The 12117-nt window shown below is 42.6% G+C and overlaps 1 protein-coding gene across 7 annotated transcripts in view; it reads right to left on the bottom strand.

The window, feature by feature from the left end:
* plekhg4 (pleckstrin homology domain containing, family G (with RhoGef domain) member 4) overlaps positions 1–11843 on the bottom strand; it is a 447922-nt gene extending 436079 nt beyond the window's left edge. For 5 of the 7 annotated variants that reach the window (XM_070897919.1, XM_070897920.1, XM_070897922.1 and 2 more), the window contains exon 1: positions 7453–7495. In XM_070897919.1, the coding sequence (XP_070754020.1) occupies positions 7453–7477 (25 nt within the window). In that variant the 5' untranslated portion in view covers positions 7478–7495. Of the gene's footprint in view, positions 1–7452; positions 7496–11632; positions 11706–11766 lie in introns of those variants that run through there. The other 2 variants (XM_070897923.1, XM_070897924.1) reach the window with 2 other exon arrangements.
* Positions 11844–12117: the final 274 nt, after the last annotated feature.

Genomic DNA, 12117 nt, shown 5'->3' with positions numbered 1-12117 from the left:
GATCGTGGCGGAGGTGCGGCAAGAGATCGTGGTGGAAGTGCAGTGAATGAGGGTACGGGGCCCAAAAGAGCCGAGGGCCCAGGGGCAGCACGGACCTGCCCACACTGCAATATGTCTGCGCACTAGGTCCGTGCAGCAGAGCAGGTCTCCAGTCGTCCTGGTTAACCCATGCCACTGAATAAAGGCCTAGCTTTGTCAAGCCCATGTGGTGGCTGGTGTGTAACAGTCACCTCACGTTAAAAAAAATCCACGCATCTTCCACCCCCTCAATTGGAGTTCAGGACTGGAACATCGGGTCCTTCATTGAAACATCTGTAAACTCATGTGGAAGCAAGTCATCCTCGTTCGAGGGACTGCCTATGATGATGATGGTTGGTTCTTTATGTCACAGCGTTTCACGATTCCGTCCATTTGGATAGTGGGTCAATACCAGCTGCACGAATATTGGTTGCTGTATCCCAGAATGGCCAGCGTGACTTTCATGGTGAATCGGAAGGTCGGTGTTGCTGATGATTTTTTCCATCTCACAGAGAAATGGTGGTGTCGCGGCGAATGCAGGCCAATGTGGGACAGCAACTGGAGCCACTCAGTTGGAATGGACCCGAGTGCCCCTGATACCTTCCTCATGGCGCCGTTTAGCTCCACATCCACAGCGGCTACATGATCATGAGGCAGAGCAGTATTCTGCAGCAGAGTAGACTAGGGCCACTGTTGCGGTGTACTGAGTTACATGTACCAGGACGCTCCCAGGTTTAATTGCAGATATATGAAAGTTTTAATAACCTTGTGCTGTTGATATGGATGAATGAAGGAAGGTTATCAGCTGCCCATGGTAATCCAATAATTCTCTTCTGAAAGTGTACCTTACAAAAAAACAAGATGTCCCTACAGTCCAATTGCCCATCAACACTCACTCTCTGAGCTCATATAAAGAATGGCCACTTGGATGATGTACCTGGTGACTGCCACCACCTCTGGAACCATATCACAAAACAAGAGCAATGAGGAGAGGACAGAAAATTGAAAAATAACCCGCAATGGAATGTTCATTATCAAGTAAATCAGGTTTATTCTTGTGTTTTTTTTTAAATAGGTATTATTGAGTTTCATTTAGAGCACCTGCACATTTGCCCAGACTTTTTAGCCAAAGGCACTAAACAAAAGAATTAAGTTTGTCCATAAATCATTCAAATTTTCAGCATAGGCCCGTGGGGTACATTTCTTCTGCTCACAATTTATAATTGTAACTGTGTGCATAAAGAACATGTTTATGATATTGCAACACACAATAAAGGAAATTATCTTCTCCACGTCTATTAGTACACAGCATGAGTGTATATAAAACAAAAAAAGGAAAAATTGCCATTAGTGAAAATCTAAAATAAAAATAGATAATATGCTGCAAATTAGTCAACATCTGTAAAGATAAAATACAGGTTATGATGTTTCAGGTGTGCACCCTTCATCAGCCTCTGTTTTTAGATACTAAAAAGATCATAAAAACAAGCACCATAATGTTCTCTTCAATGTTTCTAGTTAAAGTTAAGTTCAAACCTTAAACATTTAAAAGAAAACCAAAAGATCTATTCTTCAATTTAAGACAGGTTGAGCGTCCCGAATCCGGCAACCTCAGAACCAAGGCCGAGCCGGTTTTCATGTTTTTCCGGACTTCGGAACATGTTTCTGATGTCCAAAATCCGGAAACACCAGGAACCCAGGTTCGGGTATTTCCAAATTTCGGAACGCCAGAAGCACGTCCCGAGTCCGGAAATGCCTGGGCCCAGGTTGCGATATTTTTGGTTTTTGGACGTCATCTTGTAGTTCTTCTCCTCGCAGGCCTTGTAGTCCTTGCTTCTTCGCAATGCATGGCAAGTCTCCCTCTCGTTTTTACAACGCAGTATTCTGTAACTGTACTTAATGTGAGCTTCCCGGCCTGTATCTTTTGCTACCATCTTCAAATTTGAAAAGCAATGTACAGTACTCAAAAGCATGAAATATAATAACTTAACTGTTATGAATAAAAACCTTTATGAAATATAAAAGAGTAAATGAAGGCTTTTTTGTTAAACAGAGTAAAAATAAACAGGTACAGTTACAGTTGGCTGGAGGTTGTGCTTGAGGTAGAGGGCTCAACTATGATGTCTGGGGCTGATGATGGGCCAGCAATAGGATTATCAAATGTGGAAATTACTGGTGTAGTTGCACGCTTTGGTTTTGGGCCTTCTGTTGCGACATCTTTTGAAAGATATTTAATATTGTTGTTTGTTTAAATAATTTGGGCTTTTCTTTCACTAATCTTTCCCGAATTCTGTAGACCTGCAGTATTTCTTCTTCACTTATGAAGCTTCATTGCTCTAAAGCGTGAATTAATTCTTGACAAAGATTGATTGCTTTTTCAACTTGATCACAGGCATCATCATCATCATCCTCATTGCTTTCATCCTTTTCTTCTGGATGCAAAACCCTCTGCATGATTTCTTCATCTGTCACTGCATGCACATTGGGAGCATCGTTGTCTATGTCCATGACTTCTGAGACATCGTCCTCATTCAATTCCTGCACAGCTTTGCAAGTCAGCCCTCTTGCATAATCTAAAAGTTGAGCAATCATTGCTTTCTCCCCAGACACACAAAAGCCTTGAAAATCCCAAGGAGCATCATCAACATCATCGTCAGCAAACATGGTTGATGGCCAGATGTTATGCTAAGCATTGACCAAGGTGTCTGCAGTTATCGAGTTCTATGCATCCGCAGCTGTCCATATGGCGTCCTTGATAGAGAAAGCTTTTATTCCCATGCCTGTGTTCACAGCATTAAGTAAACACCTCAAACTCGTTTTTGTACAGACACTTCATCGATCTCAAAATTCCTTGGTCCATTGGCTGTATCAGTGACATTTGGAGGTAAGTAGATTTCATGGACATTATCCTTTACCAAAAGCTCAGCATCGGGATGTGCTGAGCAATTGTCTAGCAGCAAGTATATTGTGCAGTTTTCCTCAAGGCCAGCTTCCATGCAATGAGCACACGCCTGAGGGACAAAATTCTTCTCAAACCAGTTCAGAAAGATTACCCATGCTTTCTTATTGGCATAATAATGCACTGGCAATACTCTCAAACCCTTGAAACATCTTGGACACTGGCTTCTCCCAATGACCATAAGCTTACACTTGTGTATCCCAGCCGCATTTGCAGCAGCAAGCACAGTCAACCTATCCTTGGCATCTTTAATACCTGCTGGCTGCGTTTCTTCTGCTGCTGCTGCTAATATCTTTCGCGGTACGTAGTGCCAAAACAGTGCTGTCTCGTCAGCATTGTACATTTGCTCAGGTGAAAGGTTTTCATCATTGAACTCATCAATATAATTTTCAGCTGCCTCATAATCTACTGAAGCTTTCTCACCACATACTTTCAGTTGCCTGATGCCATGACTCCGTTTAAATTTGGCTAGCCAACCAGAAGAGTACTCGCATGGAGTTTCAATCCCCAGTTGTGCATGGAATATTTGGCTTGTTGCACCACCATTGGGCTAGAACCTTTTCACTTCGCCTCTGTCGCCACCATTCCATCACTGCTTGATCCAAATCATCACATTTCAGCTTATGCATACCTTTTCTCTTACTCATTTCCTTATGAACATCACTATCCGCATAAAACTTCATGAGCTGTTCTTTCTATTTTCTAATATCAAGATGGAGAGTCCAACACCATACTCATCACTCAATCTTCTCACTGAAGCATCTCTATCTAATCTCTGAAGTAACTCAACTTTCTTGGCAATTGAAAGTGAACTATGCTTCCTCTTTCCTTTATCTGAACCCACTGGGGTATATGTTGGCCTTTTTGACATGTTTGCAATGACAACACAAATTCACAATCTTTACCTGTGCAGATCTTTAAATCGGGAAAAACACAGCAATGGAGTCAGGTTGGGTGGGGTCCGATCATTGGATGTAGGTGGGTCAGCTAGGGTCTCAGCATGGGGTGTAGGTGGGTCAGCTGGGGTAGCCCTATAATGTTTAATGCCACTATTTTTTTTTTAAATGCTGAATTTAAAAGTGCATGTACAGTACAAGTGCAGGTAGTATTTTTTTTATACAGGTACAGGTGTGCAAACTTAAAATCGCAATCTGGTCGGTGAGGTCGGGTCAGCACCGCTCAGAGTCATGGGGCATGGCGATCCGATGGCGCGGTTGCTGCTTTGGGGAGCTGCAGTGTGCTGTGCAGTTTGATTCTGGCCGGGGACTTGCACGCGGGAGCTTGGTTGGTTCTGGCCAAAGGGACTTGTGTGCTGTGCAGTTGATTCTGGCCGAAGGGACTTGTGTGCTGTGCAGAATTGATTCTGGCCGAAGGGACTGTATGCCGTGTAGAGTTGATTCTGGCCGAAGCAACTTGTGCTGTAGAGTTGCTGCGGACCCAGGAGCAGCGGTGCGGAGACGGTGAAGACCTGGCCCGGAACAGGTAGGATTGCCGTTTTTATTTTTGCAATTTGTGTCACTGTACAGTAGTTGGATTTCATTTCTTGATTTTTCACTGGGCCAGGCTGGCAGTAGAAACGGTTTGACAGGGTGTCCAGATTCCGGAACATTTTGCAGATTCTGGACGACCCTGCCACGGATCGTCCCAGAGTCTGGATTCCAGAACATTCCAGATTCTGGATGCTCAACCTGTCGTTCATTTTGCAGTCACAATTACATGCATATGTAAAGGCCCATCTACTGACGTGAAATGTGAACGTGTTAGCACAGAATTTCATTTTGGAAAAATCGAAGTAAAATCCTGAAAGCAGATATAAATTAATATTAGTGATGGGCTCCATTCAGATTTAGTTGCAAATTGGGTGAAATATTCTTAGCCTGAAAATGGGCAGGATGAGAAGGACCTTATATATGCCTTTGAATTTTCCGTTTGTAGCCTTATGTCATAAAAACTTACATCACAGAAGGAAGCCATTCGGCCCGTCGTGCCCAGATTTTTTGAAAGAGCAGTTGTGCTTAGTCCCATATCCCAACTTGTTGTCTGTAACCCTCTAAGTTCCTCATCCTTAAGTACCTGTTCAACTCCTTTTTAAAATGATTTATGGAATCAGCTTCCACCACCTTTTCAGGTAAAGTGTTCCAGATCCCGACAACTCTCACTGAAAACATTTCTCCTTATCTCTCCTCTAGATCTTTTGCCAATGATTTTAAATACATGACCTCTGGTTATTGACCCCCTCAATAGGGGATAGTTTTTCTCCATCTACTCTATCAAAACTTCTCATCATTCTGAAAACTCAATTAGATCACCTCTTAACCTGCTCTGTTCCAAGGAGAACAATTCTAACCTCTCCTCATAACTGAAGTCCCTCATCCCTGGTAACATTCTCTGTACCCTTTCCAAGGCCTTTATATCTTTCCTGGTGCGTGGTGCCCAGAATTGTCCACAATAGTCCAGCTGAGGCCTAACCAGTGATAAAGTTCTCGCAAAATGTATTTGCTTTTATATTCTATGCTTTTATTTATAAACCCAAGCAACCCATATGCTTGTTAACCATCTTGTCAACTTGCCCTGCCATCCTGAAGTCTATATATCCATCTACTGCACTACCTTGATCAACCTTTTCTGTTACCTCAAAGAATTCAATCAAGTTAGTCAGACATGATTTGGCTTTAACAAATCCATGCTGGCTTTCCTTGATTAACCTATGCCTTTCCAAATTAAAGTTTATTTTGTCCCTGATAGTGGTTTCCAATAACTTCCCCACCACCAATGTTAGGCTGACTGGCCTGTAGTTTTCTGGTTTATCCCTCGCCCCTTTCTTGAATAGTGGTATAACATTAGCAACCCTTCAGTTGTCTGGCATTTCTCCTGTATCCAATGAGGATTAAAAGATTGTGACCAATGTCTCTGCTATTTCTACTTTTGCTTCTTTCAGCAACCGAGGATGTATTCCAGGTGACTTATCAACTTTCAGTAATGCTAATCTTTTTAATATGCTGTAACTGCATATTTGCTTCCTCATTTTATTGTCTTCTTTCCCATTTACTTTGCTCTCCTGCCCAATTTCTGTATTTCCTATCACTACTTATTTTGCTACTTTTCTATCATTCCCTCAAGTTTACTTTTTCCTTGTGGAGAGGCAGATACCTGAAAACTCCAGTAGAAGCAGGCATCAAAAGGAGAGTCAGGAGAACAGACTTGAGTGAGAACAAAAACAGAACACAGAAAAAAACAATGCGAATTACACCATTTAATTTCCATATAGGAAGCGGTGCACAGAGGGAAATATTAGACTTTAATAAGCTAATTAAAGCACACATTATATTTCCAGTGACTGAACAATATTTTATTTGGGCCTACATGAGCAACATCCCAGGTATCTAATGTCATTAGTTGCAACAGCATGTCCAAAATGGAAAAGCAAAAAAGGGAACATTTATACTGTCAGATCATCAATGATGCATGTACTTAGTGATTACAGCTAAAAGCCTCCGTTTTCAGTTGATTTGATGGAAAGAAGGTTACTCAGCCTTCTGGTCCTAAGCATTATATCCCTGAATTTAAAATTCTCATCCCTTCATGGCCTTGCCCCTCCCCATCTCTATAACCTCCTCCAGCCCTACAACCCTCCGAGATCTCTTCACTCCTCCAATTCTGGCCTCTTGCGCAGCAGAAACCTACCTCTTCGACCAAGCTTTTGGTCACCTGTTTTAATATCTCACGTGGCTCGGTGTCAAATTTTGACTGATAACACTCTTGTGAAGCACCTTGGGATTTTTTTTTACATTAAAGGCGCTATATAAATACAAGTTGTAGTTGTTTTTGTTATACAGTATCAACTGAATAATGGGACAAACAACCTATTTTGCGAAGGATCAATTATTTACATATTTACATTGTGTTTTTAAAAATATCAACAAAGATGCACAGATCACAGACAAGTACAGGTTGTACCTCCCTTATCCAGAACTCCCTTATCCAGAACCACCCCTCGTCCAGAACCATTCCCGGCCACCGGGTGGTGCATGCGCAGAACTCCAACATGAACAAATTGAAGTCCTTCCTCGCTGTCGACTCCCGCAATCGCTGGCCTGACCCCACGATCCACCCCCCGCCACCCCCATGATCGTTCTGCCGCACTCCCAGCCCCAAGCCAGCCAGCCCCGATATCCCCTTGCTCAGTACCTGTGCCATCCAATTTAACATGATCACCTCTCATCCAGAAAAATCCCTTATCCAGAACAGACCAGGTCCCGAGGGTTACAGATAAGTGAGGTTCAACCTGTACATATGGATGGGGGAAATGTCATTTGGCCTGTCTAGCTCATCTTTGCAATGAAATCTACAGTCTGCCCCATTACAAAACTAGCAAACCTCTGGAAAACTATTTGCTAACTGTATTATAAACATTAACTTAGAGATTCACTACAGTGCTTACAAAGTTTGGAGATAGATGGAAAGAATGAACTTACACTTATATACAGTAGTGCCTTTCATGTCCTCGGGTTCTCCCAAAGCACTTCCTAGTCAATGGTTGTTATGTAAGCAAATGTGACAGCTAAACTATTCTTTTCTGGTGAGTGGTGTACAAAGACATTGTAAACATTAAGAAATACAGTAAAATACAAAATGGTGCCATGAATGTCATTTCAGTAACACATTAAGAATTGATCCGGATTTGCGGTTGCACAAATGAAACATGTCACTTTCTGATACAGTACATTTAAATATTAATACATGCAGCTTATATTTCAGGAATGTAAACACTACACTTTCACAAAATCTGAGTGTAATTTATACCTTTATGGATAGCCTTCAACGTTTTTCAATCAAAATTAACAGGACTTCTACGAATGTAATTTTATGGAAAAATACTGTATTAATGTGCAGTCTTATACCTGAGCAGTGAGCATCTAAAGAGGCAATTAAATCAATGTTTCTAATTAATTGTGACATAATTAGTTAAGATGCATTATTTTATGGTTTATGTCTCCTATCGTTCACTTCTATGGCTAATGTCGAACTCAAATTTGGAGTCTGGACAAAGAGGGAATATTTGGCATTTTGTCACTACAATTAACAAGTTGTGGGCTCAATTTCCCCCCAAAGCATTTTTTTGGCATACTTGAAGAGTTATGCCCGATTTTTTGGGGCCCCAAGTACGCCAAAAAAATATATTTTAAGTTTCCCCATTGGATTTCTTCATTTTGGCATGGCGTAACCTGACCTTTAGTTTTGGGGGTGGAGCTTTGATCTGCGCCAAAAAGATCAGGCTGCCATGGTAATCAGGGACACAATGCGAGCTGAGGCTGCAAAGTGAAGCATACAGCCAATTCCCAACACATTAAAAGAATTGAAAAGCACATAGCAGCAACTTACCTCCAACCCCGCCCAAAGGGCTTGCCAGTCCAGTCCCATTCTCAGTCCCCATTCACCCGGTCCAGTCCCATTCTCAGTCCCCGGAGTTTCAGTTTCAAATCTCTCTCTCTCTCTCTCTCTCTCTCTCTCTCTCACACACACAGAATGGGACCGGCAAGTCCTTTAGGCAGGGTTGGAGGTAAGTTGCTGCTATGTGTTTTTCAATTCTTTTAGTGTGTCTGGGCATCTGCTGTGCCAATTTCCTTAACTCTCCGGAAGGTTTTTCTGCAGAGGCCACATACGCTGGCCTAAGCACAACTGGAATAACTCTCAGCATGCCAAACTTCCCTAAATGGCCAGAATTGGAGTAGGTGGCTGGTTACGCCCCCTTTGGCTGAAAAAAAAACTGACCTAAAAAAATCGTTACTGAGTTACACTGGTGCAAATTGATTGGGTAAACTGTGGTTTTACAACTTAGGCCAAAAAGAACAGCCTGCTCCAAAAAAACGACACAAATCAATGGGAAAATTGAGCCCATTAGGAGTAGGGTAGGGATTTTCAGAGAAGTTACTGCTAAATTGAAAAAAACATGCAGTATATCTGAATTACTACTTTATTGGTTAACCATGTTACTCTTCTCCAGAAAAATTGAAGAAAATGATCTAAGACCATAACTATGGCATCAGATTTTAGTCATCTGCTGTGACTCTGCCAGAACAGAGTTAATATAGTTTTGTTCTTGTGAAAGATACGTTTACACATTTTTAACTGTTGAAATTCTTGTACAGGTTGAACCTCCCTTAACTGGAACTCTCGGGACCTGGCCTGTTCTGGATAAGGGATTTTTCCGGACGAGGGGTGGTCACATTAAATTAGATGGTACAGGTACTGAGCAAGGGGATATCGGAGCTGGCTGGCTTGGGGCTGGGAGTGCAGCAGAGAGATCATTGGGGGCGGGGGGTGGATTGCATGGTCAGGCCAGCGATTGCGGGAGTCGGCAGCAAGGAAGGACTTCAGTTTGTTCATGTTGGAGTTCTGCGCATGCGGTGGCCAGGAATGGTTCTGGACAAGGGGTGGTTCAGGATAAGGGAGTTCTGGCTAAGGAAGGTTCAACCTGTAGTATGTGGCATGGTTCTGGTGTAATTGGCATACTGTTGCAGGTGCTGTAGCACAAAGGGATGGAGGTTCATTCTTGCACTTTGAGTGGCAGATATAGCCCCCCTCCCCTGCCCCCACCCCGCCATAAAAGCATTTATTCCTTTCAAGTCCTTGTTATACCTTCAATCATCTTTGTTGCTGGTGAGTATTGGCACACAATAGAACAGTAGAGGGAGAGCACAGGGGAGAAAGAGAACGGGACAGGGAGCAGGATGGAAAGACAAGACAGAAAGGCAGACAGACCGACGAAAAGACAGACTTGCATTTATATAGCGCCTTTCATGATCACCAGACATCCAAAAGCGCTTTACAGCCAATGAAGTACTTTAGAAGTGTAGTACCTGTTGTAATGTAGGAAACGTGGCAGCCAATTTGCACACTGCAAGCTTCCACACACAGCGATAATGATCTGATAATCTGATTTAGTGATGTTGATTGAGGGATAAATATTGGCTAGGACACTGGAGATAACTTCCCTGCTCTTCTTCAAAATAGTGCCACAGGATCTTTTACATCCACGTGAGAGTGCAGACGGGGCCTCGGTTTAACATCTCATCCAAAAGACGGCACCTCCGACAACACATTACATTACTCCCTTAGCACTGCACTGGAGTGTCAGCCTAGATTTTTGTGCTCAAATCTGCCCACAACCCTCCGACTCAAAGACAAGGGTGCTACCAACTTAGCTATGGCTGACACTAAAATATCGATCAGGATCGTTCAAGAATTTGTTTATCTTGTAATTTTCAAAGCATTATTTAAGATTCTAGAAATAATTTATCAACACTGTAAAAGTAATTTTGCTTAATACTTTTCTTTTAAATGTTTCTCAAAATAGCGTAACATAATAAATGCAATATGTGGAAAGAGACCATTATAAATATTCACTTCACATTCCTGTTAAATCTCCGTAAAACCAGTCTGGCTTAACTGACCTCAATGTCTCACGGAAAATTTTGCATCTATTTGCCTGCATTCTAAAGTCAAGAGATTCCTATCAGTATACAACAGGATTTGGATCAACTAACATTCTGCAACAGTTGGGGATTAAATGTCAGCAATATCCAATTAACAAACTTTGAGTTTGTATAGTGGATCTACATAACTGCCTTCTGCCTAATTTCCCAACCAATTTCAGGATTCTACTGTTTATCCATACTCACCAGTTGCACAAATATATTTCTAGTCGTTTAATGCTCATTCGTTGTCTAGGTTCACAGATAAGAAAAGACCTAAATTGTTTACAGACCGTAACCTTGCTTGTATTGCATGCTATTCCCATAATACATTTTACATCAACATTTTCCCTCCCCTCGCCCCACCCCCCTAATAATTTTCAACATCATCTCTCTCTATGTGCCCGAATGGTATTCACCTTTATCCAAGAGGAGGCCAGTAATTGATCCGCTCCCAAACTGTTGCCAACATTTTAAGTACAGCAGCCAGTATGTGCTCCAGAACCTCTTGAGGTATGCCAATACCTCAGAGGAAGACAAAGCTGGAATAGGAAAGTTGTTGTGTCTGATCCCCTCTCCATGTTTACATGCGATGAAGCACATGCCTACTGTACCACAGCTCTACCTTGTCATATCTACTTCAGACTAAAGCCTAGATATCCACTTTGGCGAAAAACTGAACAAAAAAAAACTGCACTGCACGACTCATGCCCTCCGGGCGAGAAGTGGACAGACCACCAGAATGTTGAGGGTCAACCAAATTTTCGAAAATGAGGGCAAGCTACCAGCGTAATGAATGCCAGTTATTTGGGAGCTTGCCATTTGGTGGGGCAGAAACGTGCATGCCGTTGCTGTACTGGTCCAAGGCACTGTTCCGGAAAGAAGTGAAGCCAACACTGATGGGGCTTTAGCATTTGAGCAATGATATAACTAGAAAGAGGCGGAATAGAAAAGCGGGGAGAAAATGTCGGTGATCATCAAGGGACACCTATTGTTGGCTCCAATTCAAAAGACAACCAGAGTGTAAGTTTTTCGTGTCGCCGTGTTGCTCGGAAATATACCAAAATGCATTTATGACACTTTATCCTGCAATTCTCCTTTAACAGCAACTTCAAATATATTATTTAACACCCTGCCGAATCGAGGCATTTTCTCGCGGAGAACGGGCAGCCAAGCTCACCCCCGTGTGCAGCTGCCAGGCCTCGACCAACTCAGGCGTCGAGTGAGGCGGAATCCAATTCCCACACCGCCGCCACAATCGCTGCAGTGAAAGCAAATGGCTCCGAACGCGAATTATTTCTGGAGAAAACTAACCTATTGACGACCCACAGTTGCGAGCCTCTTCCAACTGCCACCCCGTCCAGCTGGAGGCTGGCGTCGACGCCGCAGACGTCACATCCGCCGGTTGCTGAGCACGTGTAAAATAGGCGGGAAAGACCGTCTGGTTCACAATAATGGTTCTCATGCCATTGTCATTAGACCTCGCAGGTCCCACCTTAGAAATAACTCAATCTTTTATGGTTTGAAGTCAACTCAATTTTTTAAAACGAATTTATTTTGATGTCACTAAACTAGCAGTATAGCTTAATTAGTTTAAACGGGTTTTGTGATGATAAATCATGTTCCAAATATTTCCTCCACGTTGGCAGCCCTTTGTCATTGAAC

Source organism: Pristiophorus japonicus, chromosome 13 (genome assembly GCF_044704955.1).
Source record: "Pristiophorus japonicus isolate sPriJap1 chromosome 13, sPriJap1.hap1, whole genome shotgun sequence".
Taxonomy (NCBI): domain Eukaryota; kingdom Metazoa; phylum Chordata; class Chondrichthyes; family Pristiophoridae; genus Pristiophorus; species Pristiophorus japonicus.
This window is presented reverse-complemented; position numbering and strand designations above follow the sequence as displayed.